The sequence below is a fragment of the Plecotus auritus genome (genome assembly GCF_963455305.1).
Source record: "Plecotus auritus genome assembly, chromosome: 4".
Taxonomy (NCBI): Eukaryota; Metazoa; Chordata; class Mammalia; order Chiroptera; family Vespertilionidae; genus Plecotus; species Plecotus auritus.
In genome coordinates this window covers 151,914,263-151,935,505 of record NC_137775.1, presented here as the reverse complement: position 1 = coordinate 151,935,505, position 21,243 = coordinate 151,914,263, and the positions used below count along the sequence as shown (strand labels likewise).

The 21,243-nt window shown below is 39.1% G+C and overlaps 1 protein-coding gene across 1 annotated transcript in view; it reads right to left on the bottom strand.

Moving 5' to 3' along the window:
* FBXL13 (F-box and leucine rich repeat protein 13) overlaps positions 1–21,243 on the bottom strand; it is a gene marked incomplete at its 3' end in the record, with an annotated part of 168,686 nt that overhangs the window by 5,712 nt on the left and 141,731 nt on the right. Inside the window, exons 18-20 of the mRNA XM_080665207.1 lie at positions 20,926–21,009; positions 3,837–3,971; positions 376–539 (exon numbers count right to left, since the gene is read on the bottom strand). Of these exons, the coding sequence (XP_080521333.1) occupies positions 376–539; positions 3,837–3,971; positions 20,926–21,009 (383 nt within the window). The remainder of the gene's footprint in view (positions 1–375; positions 540–3,836; positions 3,972–20,925; positions 21,010–21,243) is intronic.

Sequence of the window (21,243 nt, the reverse complement as noted above, 5' to 3'; positions counted from 1 at the left end):
ACTGTTAGCAATTTATATTTAATTGGGAGCTGGTTTAAGCTGATTATTTTCTTAACCCCTAGGGGAAAGTAACTGAATGGAAATTTTTTGAGAGATGAGTAGAGGGAGAGCTAGTGATCATTTGGACATCTGCAAGGTCAAGGACGGAGAAGTGCTTAAAAGTAGAAGATCTACTGGGACAGGGATATAAAACCACAAAGACCATTTTATAAGGGAGCTTCCCTTGCAGTTCAAAATGTTGGCTTCAATTAAGCAAAAAATAAAATGAAACTTTCTAAGTCTGAAAGGTACTATGTATCACAAATGCCATAGTCACATATTCTGTTTTCTCGGAAAGGAGTTCTCAAAGCTTCTCACAGTCGGGTGAATATTTACCTGGAAATAAGTCTGCAGTTTTGCATCTTAAGGATCCGGAGCTGTTGGCAGCCTATCTGAAGAAACTCAAATATTTCGTCAGTAAGCAGGTCACAACCAGAAATATCCAAAATGTGCAGGTAATGGCATTTTGCTGATAACATCTCCATTGCTGAGTCAGTAATCTGAACACACAGCCAAATAAGTACAGATTATTGTGATGAACTTCATCCCAGGGAAGAATAGTGTACTAGTCAGTTTGGGCTGCTGTAACAAAATACCATAAACTGGGTAATTTTAACAATAGACATTTATTTCTCACAGTTCTGGTGGCTGAGAAGTCTAAGATCAAGTTGCCCACAGATTCAGTGTGTGGTGAGGGCCCTCTTCGTGGTTTGCAGATAGCTACCTTCTTGTATCCTCACATGGCAGACAGCTCCCATTTCTTCCTATTCTGATAATTCTTCATGGCGGCTTCACCCTATTTAATTACTTCCTAAAGCCTAACTTCCTCATACCATCACATTGGGGATGAGGATTTCAACGTGAATTTTGAGAGAACACAAATATTTGGGGGGAAGGGCACAACTTTTTAGTCCCTAGCCAACAGGACACTTGCAGATTCTCTTTAATCAGCTTGCCACATGGTAGGTCTGTAACTCTCATGCTAGTGACTTAACTGTTTTCAGACCAATAAAATATATATTTCAAGTGGCACCAACAGAATTTGTGATCTTGCTATTCTTTTTAGAGATCTCTTGTTTGGATGGGAAACTTCAACAAAATTTCCTTAGTAATAATACCTATTACATCAATATATGTAAGTTATTAATACTGCAGCAGTGTTATAACATCGCGTTACAGAAGTCTAAAATTAACAGAACTCTAAAAGTTAACCTGTAGACAGGGTCAGATTGCTATGAGAAGGGGTCTGGACATTGCTGATGGTTTGCATGTGAAGTAGCATGGTTCTGGGAAAGGACAAGTAAGTGAGACAGACGTTTGCAGGCAGTGGGAGAAAGAGCAGAAGCGACAGACACTACACGAATCTCACTCTGATAAATTTTGCTGAGGGCTCCAACATCTGGAAAGTTTGCCCAGATGTTTTGCAGAAATAATTCAACTCCACTTCTTAGATTATTTCACTTAGGACCTAGCTTTTGAATTTAATTGAACTGATACTCACTGCAGAATCAACTAGATTACTCTCCAAAGGAATGTTTGGTCCAACTGGATTTAATTTCTTACTTTAAATGTTTGAACATTCTAAAACATACATAAGGCTTGACTTTTGTTTTTAACATAAAGTTGAGAGAATTATGCGGAAAAACCATTCAATTGAAATGTACACTTTTTAAGTTTGGAAAAATAGATGTCATTGTCTAAGCCTGCCCTTTTTCCAGAACAAGCTCAGGACCAAGGTTTAACATTGCAACTGATTCTCACTAAAACGCCTTCAGACATTCCTATCATACTATGTGGGTCTCTGAGGATCTGATGTTAGTGTGTGTGTGTGTGTGTGTGTGTGTGTGTGTGTGTGTGTGTGTGTGTGGCGGGGGGAACTCTCAGAAATGTCGAGGAAAGGAAAGAAAAAGAGCTCATAGAAAAGTTCAGAACAGGTGGAGTTAAGAGTGCTAGGTTTTATTGATACTGTGGGAACTGAAAAGGAGATCACTTCCTGTAGACCAGAAACTCAAGACATCCAATAACTGAGGTGATGTCCAGACTTATGGGGGCTGGGAACTAGAGGCAGAGATGACTGGCTACATTCTTAACTCCCAAATACAAGGTCCTACTATGAGTCCTGTTGAACAGAGGTTATTCCGATTTTAGTGCTGGGTAGGACAAGGTCTCAAGACTAACTGATCTAAGAAGTAAGCTAGCTGCAAGGAAAAGCTGGCCTTCCAGGAGATGGATAAGGTGACCATTCAAGATTAACTTTTGGGCTTTTGGGAAACCTAGTCTAGAATGATGAGCCAGACACTGAAGTGTTTTATGACCCATCAAAAGAAATATCGGTGGAATATACTGTGGAATATATTAGACTAGACCATAGCCCTATGGTTTTGGGTGAGGAATATTTAGATTGGTCCAAATTATGGTCACCACATTTTCTGAATCAGGACAGTCATTTGACCTGCATAATTGGTAAAGCTAAACCCTTCTCCCTTACACTGAGGTTCTGAAATAATCAACTCCCCTTTCTTTTTCTCACCCTAGGTCTTTGAGGTAGAGTGATTCATTTCATAATACGTTATTTGTGTAACATCCTCCTTAGTTTCTAGGCTGCAGGACAGTGGAGTTTGGGCTGCTCCCCGCGGGCCTGAGCCTTTGAACACCGGTGACGGGTGGAGTACACCGCAGGCTCCAGACCTGCTTATGTTGGTGGCGGACTGTAGATTCAGTATTCAAAGCTATCTCTGGTCTGCTAAATTAGTCCAGCTATTTTCAGGCTCCCAGATTTTGTTGGTCTTGTCTCTTCTCTTGTTTTCCCTAACAATGTGGGCCCTCACCCTTCTGCAGTTTTAGTAACGTTTCAAGAGGACACAGAACTATATCTGTATACTCAATCTGCCATATTAATCCAGAAGCACAAATCTCTATTTCCTGACATAGAAATATGTCCATAGTATATTAAGAGAAAAAAGTAGGTTACAATGTATTTTGGAAAATATGATTGTGTTCTTTAAAAATATAACACAAACCTATAACTTTTCTAATTTCTTTGTACATAGAAAAAAATGTATAAGAATAAGTATAAAATACCAACAATGGTTATGTCTGGATGGTGGTACGACAATGAATTTTTACTCTCTCCTTTATGCTTTTATATGTTATCCAAATATTTTACAATGAGTATATATTTCTTTTATAAACAAATGTCAAGAAAAAATGCCAAACACTTGAAATTATTTTGGAACATTAACAGGCCCACCTGAGGAATTCTATATGGAATTGTGCCTTTGTTTGACATACTACTGACTTTCAGGGCCCATATTCAGTGAAGTTACATGGTATAAATTTTTATATTTTTGTTCAGAAGAGATGCAAATTATTTTTGTCTGGTAGAAACTATAATTCCAAGGTTATGGATTGATTACCTTATAGTCATTAACCAATTTCAAATCTTAACTCAATTATCAGATCTCAACATTCTTTCTTCAGTTCCTATAAGTGCTCAGTTCAACCAATGCTCTAGGAACTGGCTTTACCATTTTGTTGGTTCTCTTATTAATTAAATAAATCTTTGACACATTTTTGATATTTGTGTGAAGATTGTTTTTAACTTTATGAAAATTCTATTGTAACACAAATGAAATCATAAAGCTATTTCCACTTTGGGGGAAAAAAATCTAATGAATACCTCAGACATGGCTAAGAAAAATAAGTTCTGTGGTGAGTCCACCTCTCACTTCTACCCTGCCTGAGTTCTTTAACATTGCTTCAGTTTGATATTTCTGAGCTCTGACTTCTGCACATACCTTTGTACAGCCAGCAATGCTGAGAAATGTGAGGTTAAGGCAATAAATGGACAGTGTTGTAATAAACTCATCTGATAGTTGGGTGCAATAAGAGACATCCAAGTGTTCCAAGATTTGTGAGACTTTGCAGAATACCTGCAAGAGATTCCAAAGTCAAAGGTTTTTTTCTTTTCTTTTCCTTAGTCTTTATTCAAATGTTATATACATATACAGCTTTCTTACCCATAGCAGTTTACCAAGTATGCATTTCAGTCCCTGAAATACAGTTGTGTTACATCTTGTTGGGGGGAGAGAAAAAAGCCATTACACCCAAAAATTATTTACAACAAAAGATATTCACACAGCAGCTTAATAACTTAGTAGTATTCAAATTCCTGATAATAGATTTTGGTTTTCTTGAAGTTAGCGCTAATGACATTTTACTTGCATAGTCAGCAATTATTAGCGTTATATTCAGCCAAGTGAGTGGATGAACAGAAATCTGGAGGTGAGAATTAGATGGCAAACACTCTAGGGCTGATAGTATAATATAATGGAAAGAACACAGTCTTTGGTATTAGGCAGACCTGAATTGTAATTCCATTTCCATTATCCATTAGTATAGATCTTTTTGAGCCTAATTTTTCTCTTAAAACTAGAGGCCCAATGCACAAAATTCATGCATGGGTAGGGTCCCAAGCCTGGCCGGCAATCAGGGACGATCTGTGGGATGACCAGTGGGGCGATCAGGGGGCCCCTGCTGGCACCCGCCTTGGCCGGCCTGGCGCTGCCTGCTCGCCAGCCCCCCTTCCCGCTGCCTCCACAGCCAGTTGCCTGCCTCTGGGGTTGGGGAGCAGCCCCAGTCCACTCGCTGGCTGGCCCCGTCCCCCGATTGCCCCGCCACCACCTGTCGCCTGCCTCTGTGGGGCGACCAGTGGGGCAATCGGGGTGGGGGGGCGGTGCTGGTGCCTGCCTTGGCTGGCCAGGGGCCTGCAGGCTGGGGGCAGCTCCTGCATTGAGTGTCTGCTCCCTGATGGTCAGTGTGCATCATAGCAACCAGTCATTCTGCCAGTTGTTCTGCCATTCCGTCAATTTGCATGTTAGGCTTTTATTATATAGGATTAGTGAAAATACAGTTGTCCTCCAGTATCCACAGGAGATTAGTTCCAGGACCCCAGAGTATTCCCAAATCCGGGGGTGCTCAAATCCCATAGTTGACCCTCGGTATCTGCGGTTCTGAATCTGCCAATTTTAACATCAACCCTTCTAGAACTGTTCTGAAATGCCAAAATATTCATCTTAAATTTCTAGGGCTAGTAAAGGCCTGGAAATCATTGGAATTTCTTTCCTTTATGTCAGTGGTTCTTAATTTTTATTCTCTTTTCAGTAGAAAAAACCACAATAGAACTGAGTGATAATTAGCATCCACAAGGAAATAACAGTCAAAAGTTTACAACTCAGCAGTTATACAAGAAAAAAATGACCCACAAAATAAACCTGGCAGTAATTGTAAAAATATCTGAATAGGCCAAGATGAGTAGAAATTGGAAACCAAGTTTCTAATTCAAGATACTAAAACTTTATTTATTTATAAGAAAACTAGGGGCCCAATGTACAAATTCATGCACCTTGAAAGGAACTGGGCCTCAAGGCTGCAGTGGGCACAGGGGTTGGTCTTGGTCTATCCTCCGTGCCCCAGCCCAGTCCCTCCCACCGCAGCCCCCAGTCCCCTGTCTCCTGGCAGCCCTGCTCCCGCTGCCACTGCTCCCACGTGCTGATGGCGCTGGCTCCACTCACACCTGCTGATGGCACAGAGCGAATGGGGCCAGCACCTGCAGCGGGTGTGAGTGGGGCCAGTGCTGTCAGCGGGTGCAAGCAGTGGCTGCTGCCCCAATCGCCCCTCAGGAACAGGGGGAGGTGGAGAAGCCCTCAGGGGCAATCAAGGCCAGCAGCCGCCGCTCGCACCCACTGACGGTGCTGAGTGAGTGGGACCAGAGCCGGGTGCCAGCAGCAGGTGCAAGCACCGGGCAGGACCACAGTGCACAGGAGCAAAGAATTTTCAGTAACCACCAGAGGCTTGCCCCAGTGATAGCAACTGGCACCCTGCCTTGGTCTGGCGCCTCTGCTCACCTGCTCCACCATCCCACAGTGGCCAACACCCGCCATGTTCCACTCGCCCCCAATGGTGAGCACACGTCGTAGTGAACAGATGTTTGGTTATTCCGCTGTTTGGTCTATTTGCATATTAGGTTTTATATATATATATAGATTCCCTCCCCCAATTTGTAAGAATTACAACTATCAACATGTGCTCATCACTCTAGAGATTTTGCCTCATTGTGAAACAGCTCAGATTCTTAGATTACTAAATTGGAGACCTCACTAACATTAATTTTATCTGTATTAGGTTTTAGTAACCATAATGGGTTACTTGTAAGGCATTCCTTGTTTTATATATAAAAAGGGATGTCCTGGGACTTCATGTCATTTCTTCTCAGAACTAAGGGAAGGACCTAACTCCAGAGGTACAGCCACCAGTGGGGGCTTCCCTCCCACTGAGTATGCCAATTTCCCCTCATTCTAACCCTAGGGAAGATTGGAAAGAATTAGTCAATTATTTTCTTTATCAAGTTAATAGAGGGAAATTTTCCAGGAGAGTCAGTTAAGCATAGCAGATAAAGCTAGAATTATGGCATCTGGTAGAGTGGGGCTAGAAGCCTAATTCTGCTGGTATGTGGGTTTACTGAAACTCTTTGAGCCATAGTTTCCTTTGGTAAAATAATCATGATAACACCTATATCAATGCACAATTGTGCCGATTATCTGAAATAAGACCTGATATGCTTCCTAGCACAAAGTAGATTCTCATCTACCTAGCTATAAAATTTTATATACAGTGTTATTTGAGAGGCAATATAGCATATTGTTAGTGCTTGACATATATGATATTACTTATTTAACCCAAAATCATTATCTTTGCCTGACCACAACAACCAACAATGACTCCTTTTTTCTCTGACCTCATGCAGAATTTTTTCAACTCATTTGGCACTTATAGTACTTGATTGATTCCTATTTTGTGGCTTTGTATGAAGATCTGTCTTTAGCAACTAAGTGACATCAAAAATTGGAAGGAGCACCTTGTCAGGGAATAGTGAGTTAGAGACAATCAAGTAGAGGGGCCACACCCACAGTGTTGCAGAGGGGAGTCTAGCTTTGAAGGATTGAGGATAGTGGTCTCCAATCTCAACTTGGAGACTAACATTTTTCAATGAGAATGCAATAAGTCTCTCAAAAGTACTGCCTGAAACTGCTGGTTTTTTAATACCATTTCCATAAGCATCATATTTACAACTAGAGGCCCAGCGCATGAAATTGTGCATGGGTAGGGTCCCTAGGCCTAGCCTGCGATCAGGGCCATCTTCCGCCCGCTTGCCAGTCCCCAGTCCCACCCCACCACTGCCCACCCCGGTTCCCTGTGGTTCCCCATTCACCATCCAGCGATCGGAGCCTGCAGGCTGGAGAGAGGGACCAAGAGGTCGGCTGTTCCGCCCTCTTGTCAGTCCCCAATCCCACCCACTGCTGCCACCCACCCCGGTTCCCTGTAGTTCCCTGTTTGCCATCTGGCAATGAGAGTCTGTGGGCTGGGGGGAGGGACCGAGAGGTAATCAGTGCACCTCATAGCGACTAGTCGATTGGTTGTTCTGGTCATTACACCATTATGGTCGCTGGCCTTTTACTATATAGGATAGAATACAGTAGATTCTCAATAAATACTAGTTGGTTGATCAATCTTTATGTGGCTTCAAAGATATAAAGAGTTCTGTTTTAATAATACAGGAATTCTTATGTTTCAAGGAGTAGGATAACATTGCTTTCTACTTAGAGAACAGATACCCTTCAATGAAGCAGATAAAATTTTAAACAAAAAGGAATATTTAAACAATAAGAATAATTTATGAAGACATGAAACAAGCTTTAAAAGGAGATTCAAGACTCTCAGTGTCTGAAAATCCTCTTTGGTGGCATCTCTCAATGTCTTGGGCTGCTTGAATCAGTGATGCATTAAGCCTTTTTTTTTTTTTTTTTAAAGCTCTAATATTCTTTGAAGCTGAACTTTTTTAGAGGTTTAAATTAAACAATAATGCAAAAAAAGATTAAAAAGTCTTTGATGCTTTCATGGTAGCATTCTCATCCATAGAAAATCTGAGACACAAAGATTGGTATAAGGCTTTATGCATGGCATAAATCAGTGCAGATCCGAGAAATAAGTCAGAACTTTCCCTCTCATATTCATATTATCCTTTAGAGACATGTAAGTCATATTAAGTACTTAAGTCTACAGGCATGTTTCAACACAATCACTCATTAAATTCCATTTCTCCCCTACAGATAAGATTATTATGTACTTTTCTGGCTCCAGTGGTGCAGAATCATACATGTACCAGTACTGTTGATATTATTTTCTTGGAAAGTGATAGGCTAAGCTTCTTCCAAGTCAAAATCCTTTAAAATGAAGATGGAGAGAAAAGGCAAAAATTATTAAGTGTAGACCAGCTGGTGAGGCTCAATGGTTAAGTACTGACCCATGAACCAAGAGGTTGCCATTTAGATTCCTGGTCAGGGCACATGCCTGGATTACAGACTCAATCTCCAGTAGTGGGTGTGCAGGAGGCAGCCGATCAATGTTTCTTTTGCATCCATGTTTCTGTCTCTCTATCCTTCTCCCTTCCTCTCTCTCTCAAATCAATAAAAACATATTTTTAAAAAAATTATCAAGTTTAGCTCCCATCACACATATCACCCAATTTTGCTGTGGGTTAACAACCTTGAAGAAAATTTCCAAATCTCTTAGTGAGTTAAATCGTTTTTTCTCTGTACTTTCTGGGCTGAGTCAGTGGCGGAGGGGGGAGGGGGTTAATAACTGCATTCCTAAATTGGGTATGTAGTGGAGATTGAGTTTCACTCACATTTACTGACTGTCACAATAATGTGCTTTTGCCAAAATCCTGATTTAAATCATCTCGACAGGTGGCAGTTCCCAGCCTTATAAAAGCTCACCTAATGTTGCATACTTCATGACACCATCTCTTGACTATTTGTCTCATTAGGTATGATTAATTCTACCACAGTACCAAGTTTTGTGGGTTTTTTTTTTCCTATTGATAATTATGGAAAAATCTTGTACTGTCAAGAAACATTTTCTATAATTAAGACTATTATAGGCTGCCTCAAAGGCTAAAACACAACTTCCACAATTTTAGGTAATAAACTAAATTCAAAACTATAATTTCTTGGGTCTCATATATTCCTCAAGGTGTAGTGCTCCACTTCACCAAAGACAGCCTTGTTCCCACTACTCATCAGAACAGGAGGGCGTGGTGGCCTGAGCACACTGAGTTGGGAAATATGGGCCTTCCCACGAAAACCAAACTATTCAGAGCCTCTTCTCTTGGTGAGTTGCATTCCCACCCTCCATGCCAGAGAATTTAGGCTGAGAAAGGCTTAGCTAAGGCCCAACCTTGGAGGACCATGCTGCTTTTAACTATGGAGAGGTCTCTGAAAGGGGGAAAGGGCAAGGCCAAGGCCCCAAACAAATATTTCCAGATACTTTCATGATGAAATTTGTTACCAAGTGTTGATTCAGGAAATGAACATTAGCTTTAAGCCAGCTCAAAAGTGACTTATTTCATGAAGTTTTCTCCAGTTCCTCTGGAAGAAATGCCTCTTCCAAATTCGTATAGCTTTTATTTCTTTCTTTTTTTTTCTTTTTGGCTTCCTCACTTTCTGCTTGTACTGTAGCTATATAATTGTCTTACCTTCTACATTGACTATAGCTTCTTGAGAGCAAAATCTATATCTAATTTAACTTTGTGGCCCCAATATCTATGATGCAGAAGAAGTTCAATATGGGAAAGTGTCCAAAGGAATGAGAAATGCCTCTTAGCTCAGGAGTGAGAAGAATGAGTTCCCACAGATCACTCTTAGAACACCAAGCCTGGTCCTTCCTTGCACTCTGTTTAATAATTGTCGGAGGCAGGGTAGGAGGGTGGTTAAGAGCAGAGAGTCTGGAGCACAGAGTAGGGTTGTTGGGAGGATTGAATGAGTTAATATGAATAAAGCAATTAAACAGTACCTGGCTCACAGTAAGCAGTCAATAAGTAGTAGCTAGTACTATTATTTTTATTCACTGCTTCTCAGTGGCTATGATTGCCAAATTTCTAAAATCATGCACACCGTAGTAAAAATATTTTGAGCACATACTTTCAATAAATGTATATTAGTTTACTTGTAAGTTATATAGACATACAACTATTTAAATATGTATTATATCTTATAAATCATATGTTGATGTCAGAAATGCCCAAACCTATAGAGAATTTTTGTAAGAGTTTATTTGAGTCAAACTGACCACAGGCTAGGAAGCAAGATCTCAAATGCTCCAGAGAAGGACAGTTTTGCAGTTTCTTTTACAAATTTAGAATTAAGGGGGGAGAGTAAGGAAGATTACATGAAGGTGGGAGAAAGCAAGGTACAGGATAGATAATGAGATTATGTGCTCCCTTGAGGGTGGCTATGCCTTTAAGGGGTCTGGAAAGAGGATTTCTTCTGGCATTTCAAAACTGTGTTAACCTAGATGCACAAGAAAAATGGATAGTGTTTGCTTAAAAACCTTTTACTAAAGAAGTTATAGGCCTAGGGTGTGACTACCCACCATGACCTGATCAGATTGCCCTGTGAGGTTACTTTTGCTCGGATTTATTATGAGCCCATTTTTTCAACCATACATATAAGAACAAATAAAATGTATGAGATAAAAATAAATCTAAATAGAAGTTCTAATATTTTTTTTTATCACACTGAAATATATTTTCTTACTCATTTGCCAAAGTAAATGTTTTCTCTGGAGATACTTACTCAACAGTACACCTTTGGTTGTCAGTAAACTTTGACAATTTACTAGCTGCACAGACCCTGAGTATGTGATGAAAACAAGTGGATTACTTTTAAAATATGAAATGTGACAAATGCATAAAAAGACATCAAATGTGGGGAAATTAAAGAACAGAAAGGGTAAGCAGTGAAAGAGAATGTGTATTGGAAAGAAGACTAGGAAAAGAATGCAACAAAATATATTTAAATGATATTTTATAATTAGGATTTGTTGAAAAAAAAATCCACAACCATTTAAGGTTTTAGACTTTATCTCCAAAATAAAAATGAGCCAGAGTTGGACTACCCAAAAGCCAATCAAATATTTTTCTTGTGGCCTGTGGCATATTCCTCATTTTCCATTTTTCTAAGATAAGTGAAACAAAAAGGTGTCCAGTGGCCCAGTTATCTGGTACTCCTCCAAAAGCCTCTGTGGGACAAGAAGGGCATGGAAATTACTTAAGCTATATTAACCAACCTGAAAGAGCTGACGGGTTTCTATTTGCACAGCCAGCCACCCTACATTTTATATTTCTCTTTCTTTACCAAGAAAATGGCAACTTTGTCCTTTACTCTAAGGACAAAGTCACACCATCCTTTCGTGACCTCTTCCGTTTAAGAATCTCTAGGAAATAATGAGTTCATGAACCATTGATGCTGCTGCCTTGATCTTTCATTTGGGGACATGTAAAATAAGAGATGATATCAAGGGAGCCTCCTGGTCAAGGGAGGGCCTGGAAACAGAAGTTGTGTCTGTGACCTTGAGCAATTTACTTAATCTTGAGTTTCCTCATCTGAAGAGAATGAAAACAACTCACAGGCTTCTTGGAAGTTGAAAGGAAAATGTGTGTACTCCAAAAGCACTTGTCAGACATACACCCTATACAAATGCTGGCTTTTGTCAGCAGTGGAACCAGAGAAATCCTGGAACAATCTCATCTATAGTTTAAAACCTGAGAATACTACCTCATCACCTTCAACACACTGAAGACTTTGGGATGAGGAAATACCATGCACAGAATTTAAGTGGGATCTGATAAGAGAAGGTTATTAGAAGTCATAACATGGAGAAATCACAGCTCCTGTGAGACATGCCACAGTAACTCAGTTCATATCAGGTGAGGCTCAATGAGTAAAGCATAAAAGATCAAAAACAGATTGGCCGTTTGGGTTTAAGAAGCAAAAGAAGCATAAAGTCCTGCTCTTATGTGGGTAAAAATAGGATTCTGATGTTTATTTTTCCTGCCTTTTTATTTTTGCCTTCAGACAATCTGACAGGTTTTATTGATCTCTTGGCAAGTTTTGTCTTACATAGGATAACTAATGTCCCAGGGGCAGCTTTAAGGTTAGGAAAGGCTTCCCAAGGATTATCTTCCTTTTAACACATTCTCTTTGGGGTTCTTTTCATGAAAATAACAGATGTGCACATTCTTTCAGTGAGTCCATCAGTGCTTCAGTTGTCTGAGAATGGTTCTCCCCAGTGGGAGTGGGCAAGAAGCCAGGACTGGTGTGGGGTTCTCTTAAGAGTCAGCTATTTATCAGCCAAGAAAGCATGGTACCCATGACTTCAGTATCCCTCAGAACCTTACAGACTGTGGGAAAAATGACAAGCCATCAAATCCCACATCCTTTGAAGTTTAGCAAATTTCTAATCCTATTGAATTGTCTCTGCAATTGGAAACACACTACTCTGAGAAGCAACAGAGAACAGCAAGCTTATTTCTTTTGTTCACAGCCTTTGAAGGGAAAATAATGTGTAGGTATCTTGGTAGGAGTTTGTGATTCTCAGTTGATTCTGGGTACTTGGGTCTCTTAAGTGTATGTTGTTATATTATAAATTCTAGGAGACCATTCTTAGCATGGATAGCACAGATTTCTGTAACAAAGCTCTTACTTGTTTCAGGTTTTGTGGGAGTTGCTTTTTCCTTAAGATACCAGATACCCATTTCTTAATTCTACCAGAGGGATTCCTTATTTCCCTCAACCAAGACTCTATAAAATTATTCTGTACCTGGGACCTTCTGGGATCTTTATCACAGACAGTTTAGTCAATTAATTCCTAACAGTAACCTGGAGTATTGGAAAGGTAAAGAATTTTCCTGAGCAGTGTGGCCAAGAGATGAAGTATCCAGACCTCCAGATGTCCCATCTCTCCATACAGGAGATTTCAGAGCATCCACCATCTCAAAGGCCAAGGATTAAGGCCATTTTGGAAAGGGATCCTACGTGTGTTGCTTTAACTATCCCTGGAGAAGAGGTGGAGTTATTGAAATCTAATGCTTTGACAATTCTTGAATGATTTAATCTTAGAAACCAAATAGAAATTCATGTTGGCTTTTTAAAGTGTTGCTATGTGGAGTCAACACATCATCCTTGGCATTATAAGTCAGTATGTGTCAAAGGCCTCTAAAATCAATTGTGGTTAAGCACTAGGAGGTGAAGTCTATCAACTTATGAAATTAATTGATCAGAATCTTGCATAAACATAACTAGTCAGAAAAATTAGTGATTCAAAATAAGAGTTTAAAATCAGAAAAGAATCCCTGGAGAGTAATCCAGTTTTTGCTGTTTGGACAAGAATGAATTCAACATGAATGTTAGGGCAAGACATAAATCCAACTCTTCTTACACTCTAGATCAGTGATTCTCAACCTTTCTCATGCCGCGACCCTTTAATACAGTTCCTCAGGTTGTGGTGACCCCAACCATCAAATTATTTTCGTTGCTACTTCATAACTGTAATTTTGCTACTGTTATGAATCGTAATGTAAATATCTGTGTTTTCCGATGGTCTTAAGCTCTACAGCAGCGGTTCTCAACCTGAGAACCGCTAGCAGGGTCGCCTAAAGACCATCGGAAAACACAGATATTTACATTATGATTCATTAACAGTAGCAAAATTACAGTTATGAAGTAGCAACGAAAATAATTTTATGGTTGGGGGTCACCACAACCTGAGGAACTGTATTAAAGGGTCGCGGCATGAGAAAGGTTGAGAACCACTGCTCTAAAGACAGATGTCCAGAACAGACTGGCCATAAACCGTTCTTGGGGAGGAGGACTCAGGACTGTTGCTGAGTGAGGTGGGTACTCCTAGACCTTCTGACCTGAGTGTCCATGTAGATTCTCCACACTAATTATAAGGGTCTCAATTTTATAGAGTAGGTAGTTCAGGATACAGGACTGAGATCCCTGAACTCTCAGTCCCCATTTGGACTCAGCGTGGAGCAGACCCACATCTGTAGAACTGCTTGACTTACTGAGCAGTACTGGGTCAGGCTGAAAGCCAAATAAATAAATAGCAATAGATCTTGCTCTGCTGTTCTCCCAACTATGAAGTGACTCATGATTTGCCCCACACGGCCACCCTCCCTTATTCCTTGATCCATCTTCTCTACTTCCCTTTCTATTTGTAAATCAAGATAAATAATCTGTTATTAAATTAAGGGTCAAATAAAAAGCAAAAATAAAAGTTTGCAACCCGAGAATGAATAAAAGAAGTTAAAACACAGTGAAGATTAAACGGGAAAAGGAACTTGTTATCTCGTGTCCAAGCAGTTAAGGCAAGAATGAGGGTCTCAAAAAAGAGGGGACTCTGAAAGAACAACGAGGGATGCAGAGGTTCTAGCATCTCTGCTGCTGCTTATACCCCATAAATAAAGTTTTTAGATACCTTTGTGATCATCAGAGAACATGACATTAACCCAGGCTACAACTAGGCTCTTAAAATTCCTCAGTGATGCTATTTGCAAGATATCAGTAAACCAGTTTGTGAAGAATACAAACTAGACAGAAAATACAGAAGAGTAGATGAGGCTAAACCTCTACCACATACCTCTTATTTCTCACATAATTATAAATATACCCACTGCATTCTAGTTGCGGGGCTTTAAAAAACAGATATCCTTATCTGTTAGAGATACTTTTTCATAATAAAAGCTAAGAGGAGGCCATGTTTGAGTTTGAAGAACAATGACATTCTTGAAATTACCTGTAAATAGAGTAAAAACAGTAACAAATTCCAACAGAGCTCCCTTAGCTTGCCTGCAGCCACCACACGCCTTTGGAGAGAGTGGGAGAGGGAATGCTTAAAAGACTTACACAAGTAGAGGGTTACAGAGAGCTTAGAGGAAGCACAGGGAAAATCACTTACAAGAAGAGAAAGTGCCACAATAAATGCCAAAATGCTGAATAGGACTTGGTAGTTCATAGCCCTGGCTACGTGACTTGGCTGTGGAAAGGGCTTGAAAATGAGGGTTCCACAAACTCCCAGGCAGGCAAGTCAGATGTCAGTAATCATCCTTAACCATGTCTTCACCCCTGTCCGCATCCAAATTGTCAAGTATCATGGATTTTGCCACCTAAAAGTTCTCCATTGCATTCCCTTCTCTCCAACCACACTGTTACTGCCCTTGTTCAAGCCGCCATCCTCTCTTCTGTGGACGGTAACAAAGACCTCTCAACTTATATTACCTTTAATCTAAATAGCTGTCCTCTCTCCCCTCTGCCCTTATATCTAACTTTCATATATTTTTTAAATATTTTTGAAAGTATTACATGTGTCCCCTTCCCCTCCCCCACCCCCCATGGACCCCTTCTAGCCTGCCCCTGGCCTTTACCACTCTATTATCTGTGTCCATGGGTTATGCATATATACACACAAGTTCTTTGGTTGATCTCTTCCTACCCACCCACCCCCACCTTCCCTCTGAGATTCAACAGTCTGTTCCATGCTTCTATGTCTTTGGATCTATTTTGTTCATCAGTTTATTTTGTTCATTAGATTCCACATATGAGTGAGATCATGTGATACTTGTCTTTCTCTGACTGGCTTATTTCGCTTAGCATGATACTCTCCAGGTCTGTCCATGCTATCTCAAAGGGTAAGAGATCCTTCTTTTTTACTGCTGCCAGGTATTCCATGGTGTAAATGTACCACAGCTTTTTTTTATCCACTCATCTACTGATGGGCACTTGGGCTGTTTCCAGATCTTAGTTATTATAAATTGTGCTGCTATAAACAGAGGGGTACATACATTCTTTCTGATTGGTGTTTTGGGTTTCTTAGGATATATTTATAGCAGTGGGATCACTGGGTCAAATGGGAGATCCATTTTAAATTTTTTGAGGAAACTCCATACTGTTTTTCATAATGGCTACATCAGTCTGCATTCCCACCAGCAGTGTACTAGTGTTTCCTTTTCTCCACATCCTCTCCAGCATGTGTCATTTGTTGATTTGTTGATGGTAGCCATTCTGACAGGTGTGAGGTAATACCTCATTGTCGTTTTAATTTGCATCTCTGATGATCAGTGACTTTGAGCATTTTTTCATATGTCTCTTGGCCATCTGTATGTCTGCTTTGGAGAAGTGTCTATTGCCCATTTTTTAATTGGATTGTTTCTCTTCCTTTTGTTAAGTTGTATGAGTTCCTTATATATTTAGATATTAACCCTTTATCAGATGTATCATTGCCAAATATGTTCTCCCATACAGTGGGCTCCCTTTTCATTTTGTTAATGGTTTCTTTTGCTGTGCAGAAGCTTTTTATTTTGATGCAGCTCCATTTGTTTATTTTCTCCTTAGTTTCCATTGCCCTACGACTGTGGTCAGCAAACTGCGGCTCGCGAGCCACATGCGGCTCTTTGGCCCCTTGAGTGTGGCTCTTCCACAAAATACCATGGCCTGGGCGAGTCTATTTTGAAGAAGTGGCATTAGAAGAAGTTTAAGTTTAAAAAATTTGGCTCTCAAAAGAAATTTCAATCGTTGTACTGTTGATATTTGGCTCTGTTGACTAATGAGTTTGCTGACCACTGCCCTAGGAGAAGTATCGGTAAACATATTGCTACAAGAGATGTCTGAAATTTCGCTGCCTATGATTTCTTCTAGGATTTTTATGGTTTCATGACTTACATTTAAGTCTTTTATCCATTTTGAGTTTAATCTTGTATATGGTTTCAGTTGGTGGGCTAGTTTCAATTTTTTTTGCATGTATCTGTCCAATTTTCCCAACACCATTTATTGAAGAGATTGTTTTGACTCCATTGTATGTTCTTGCCTCCTTTGTCAAATATTAATTGACGATAATGGCTTGGGTCAATTTCTGGGGTTTCTGTTCTGTTCCATTGATCTATATGCCTGTTCTTGTGCCAGTAGTAGGCTGTCAGGTTTTGTTTGTTTGTTTGTTTTTTTAAATCCTCACCCAAGGATATTTTTTCCCATTGATTTTTAGAGAGAGTGGAAGAGAGAGGAAAAGACAGAGAGAAACATTGATGTTAGAGAAACACATCGATTGGTTGCCTCCTGCATGAGCCCTGACCAGGTATGTGCCCTTGATCGGAATCGAACCTGGGACCCTTCAGTCTGTAGGCCTACACTCTATCCACTGAGCCAAACCGGCTAGGCCTAGGGTGTACCAGACTGTTTCCATTACAGTAGCTTTGTAGTATAACTTGATATCTGGTATTGTGATCCCTCCAACTTTGTTCTTTCTTGAGAATGCTGCAGTTACTTGGGGTCTTTTTGGGTTCCATATACATTTTGGAGTATTTGTCTAGATCTGTGAAATATGCCATTGGTATTTTTAATAGGGATTGCATTGAATCTGTAGATTGCTTTGGGTATTATGGCCATTTTAATGATGTTAATTCTTCAAATCCATGAGCATGCCAAAATGTGTGTCTTCAAGAGCACCAAATAATTTTAATTTAATATGATCATTGAATGTCTAATGTTCTAGGAAAAAAACTCAAGTTGAAGAAAGTAATGAAAACCAGATCCTAAAAAGTCAATACTGGGACTACACACACTCAATCTGCATGTGTTGTGGTTTTCAGTAAAACACTAAAATGAGGTAGTTCATGACTCTTGCAAAACCTAACCAGTGTAAAAATGTTTAATTCCTTGTTTTTCTCATTAAATCATTATGTAAAATAAAAGTTTTCAATGTCTTATAATAAAAAGAGAATCTCCTATAGTTACCTTTTATAAATAACAAGAAAAAAATTCCTGACAAATTGTAGATAATGCAAACATCTCAATTTAATCACCTTATGTTACTCCCTTCCTCTCTCTTGTAAATCTAGATAAGGAATTGTGGAATTGACTTTATGCATCACTTTCTCCTCCCCACCTCCTTTGTCTTATTTTGAAACTTAATAATTGGGCTGGAGGAGGCACAGTGGAGAAAGATTACCACATGCCTGGAAGTGTGAACCTTGGAAGGGGTAAAACTGGAGAAAAGCCACCACACACACACACACACACACACACACACACACCCCAAAGGCAGGAAAAGGGGATAATAGAAAAAAATTTTTGTTAACTTGAATAGAACAGCTGATTTTGTGCAACTAATAATTAAATAATTCTATATTTCTATGCTCCTGTATTCACCCATTTTTTCTTTTAGTGCACTGAAAATGAATATACACCTATTTTAAAAGATTTTATTTATTTATTTAATTTATTTTTTTAATCCTTGCCTGAAGATAAGTTTTCCAGAGAGTGAAAGAGAGGGAGGGTGGAGAGAGAGAGAGAGAGAGAGAGAGAGAGAGAGAGAGAGAGAGAGAGAGAGAGAAATATTCATGTGAGAGAGACACATCAATTGGTTGCCTCCCACACGCACCATGATGGGGGCCAGGGATTGAAACTGCAATATGCCCTTCACCTTCACCAGGAATCAAACCTGCAGCCCTTCGCGTGTGTGAGCCACTGAGCCACACCAGCCAGGGCAAAAGATTACATTTTTTTAAAGCTATGCTAAACTAAGCTGTGTGACTATATAGTTAGCATATGGGTAAATGCTTTAATCTAAAATATCTCAGAGTACCTAAAAATAGGTTAATTTTCAGGCTCTAAAGAGTGAAAATAAAAATGACTGGAACCCATAGACAAAAAGAGAAATGGCAGAAAATACTGGCTTCCTGGTACTTAGCCTCAGCGTTTAATCAGCACTCTCTCATCCAAAGGAGCATTTTAAAAATTAATAAGTGATGCATATTAAGAGGCCATTTCAACACTCTGAATGATTTCAATTCTTCTGAATGATTCATAGTTATTGGTCAAATGTAATTGATTACCATCTAAGAAATATAATTCAGTATTAAAAATATTAATATTTAACTTTTATTTTAATAACCTTTGCTCTATCAACTTGTCAAAGACCCTTTGAAAGCCTGACTAAATCATATTCATGGATAAAGTTTTGTGTAAATGCATGTTTAATCCTTAAATGAGCTGCAATACTTACTAGTAAATCATGGTTTATTCTTAGAGGAACCTTTTGGCTTTTTCTCCTAGTAGGTTACATATGTCTAAATGTTTTTTGTGGTTTTTTTAATATATACATATTTCTTTATTGATTTCAGAGAGGAAGGGAGAAGGAGAGATAGAAATATCAATGATGAGAATCATTGATCAGCTGCCTCCTGCACGTCCCCAGTGCCCCCTACTGGGGATCAAGCCTGCAACCCAGGCATGTGCCCTTCGCCAGAATCGAACCTGGGACCCTTCAGTCAGCAGGCTGACTCTCTATCCACTGAGCCAAGCCAGCTAGGACGTGTCTAAATGTTTTGTAACCCTTTTTGTTACTGTAGAGTTACAATCTTGTCCTAAATAGAACTTGCTGACCTCTCTGTGATCTTTGTTTTGAAGGATAGTGTTTGTTCTTTTTATTTTTTTATTTTTTAAATATTTTTATTTATCTTTATAGAGAAGAAGGGAGAGGAATAGAGAGTTAGAAACATCGATGAGTGAGAAACACCGATCAGCTGCCTCCTGCACACCTCCTACACACCTCCTACTGGGGATGTGCCCGCAACCAAGATACATGCCCTTGACTGGAATTGAAACTGGGACCTTTCAGTCTGCAGGCCGATGCTCTATCCACTGAGCCATACCAGTTAGGGCATGTTTGTTCTTTTTAATTCTTTATACAATTGAATATAGTAGTAAGCACATTTCATAGGAACTTCTTAGAACCTTGATACCCAGGGTCTGGAATTGGAAGAAATTGACATTGCTTGACATTAATGCCCCTAAAGAAGATTTCTTACATTTTTCCCTTAAGTACCATTACATTGTCCAGACAAAATGAAATATAATCAAAATAATTTGAAAACAATTTTTCCTCACTAAGTCATATTGTCAGTTAACCATTTAAAGCAGCAGTCCTCCATTTCTATTCTCCGTTTTTGTAAAACTAGAATTACATGCTAAAGTTTATAGCACTGTTTGATCTGGCACCCTCTATAGCACTCACCAGTTTATATAATACTTTAACACTCTCCTATTAGTTATCTTAGAACTTCTTGTAAAGAAGCTTACAGACTCATGGGAGACAGCTTCAAGTTTGCCATGCTCTGTGGACTTGTCAGCTATCACTTGTGCTATCTTCCACTTGGATAAATCCTTTTACCTCAATAAGTTTCTTTCTTTAAAATTTTTTTCCTAGTTTAGCCCCAGGTTTTCATAAGTCTCAGGGATTTTGAACTCTCAGGAAACTTTATATGGAGCTTCCAGTGTTTAACATTTACCCATTCCTAGTTTATTGGTTCCCTTTTAAAATGTTACCTTCCATGATTTACTAATAGTTAACCAGATTTTATCCTAGTTCAATACAGGTATAATATGTGATTCTGTTTTTTCTACTGTAACAACAGTACATTGATATGCTTAATGTTGTAACTTGCTCATAGTAGCTACTTTATGACTTCCTAGGTATACCTCAAGGCCAGGTCTAGGAAATTTACCTTTCTCATGAGATTTTAAAGTACTAATTGAACATGTAATTGTTTATAATATCCAGTTACTTACCTCATGTTTCCATTCTGGTAAAATATGCTACCCACTGTGTTTGAGTAACTTAAGTTCCTAATTGTTAAGTACCTGGTATAACTTTTCAAACTCGCCCAATTTTCATGGTTAGACTATGTAACATTTCTATATGCAGAACACCTTTATAAGTTTACACTTTTACCATATTGCATTTCATCTTTCTCCAAGTAAAATGTCTACCTATACCTATTTATCCTAGGAATTGATCTTGTCTCAACCAAGATCACATACATGTAGTTATATTTCCAAACCATTTTTCCCACTTTGACCTACAAAGTTTATTTAATTTGTGCTTAATTTTCCATTTTAATTCTTTATCAAAATAACTTAATTATCTTACCTGAATTCCATAATCGGTGAATTGATAACACTCAGATAGAGAAAGTTCCTTTAATTTTTTATGTCTGGAAAGTGTCCACAAACCCTAAAAATGTTTAATGTAAAGATTATTTTGTGGTTATAGTCTAGATAGAAGATATATTTCCAATAAGATAGCCATTCATACAAAAAGATTTAGCTTCTGTCTTCTATTTCTTTATACTTAGCAAATCATAAAATAACTTTAGTTAGGCAACATTATTAAATAAAAATTTCAGGTTATCTCTATCTAATGTTTTTGCAAAAAGTGTCACAGTACCCCAGGACCAGAAAACTCCTT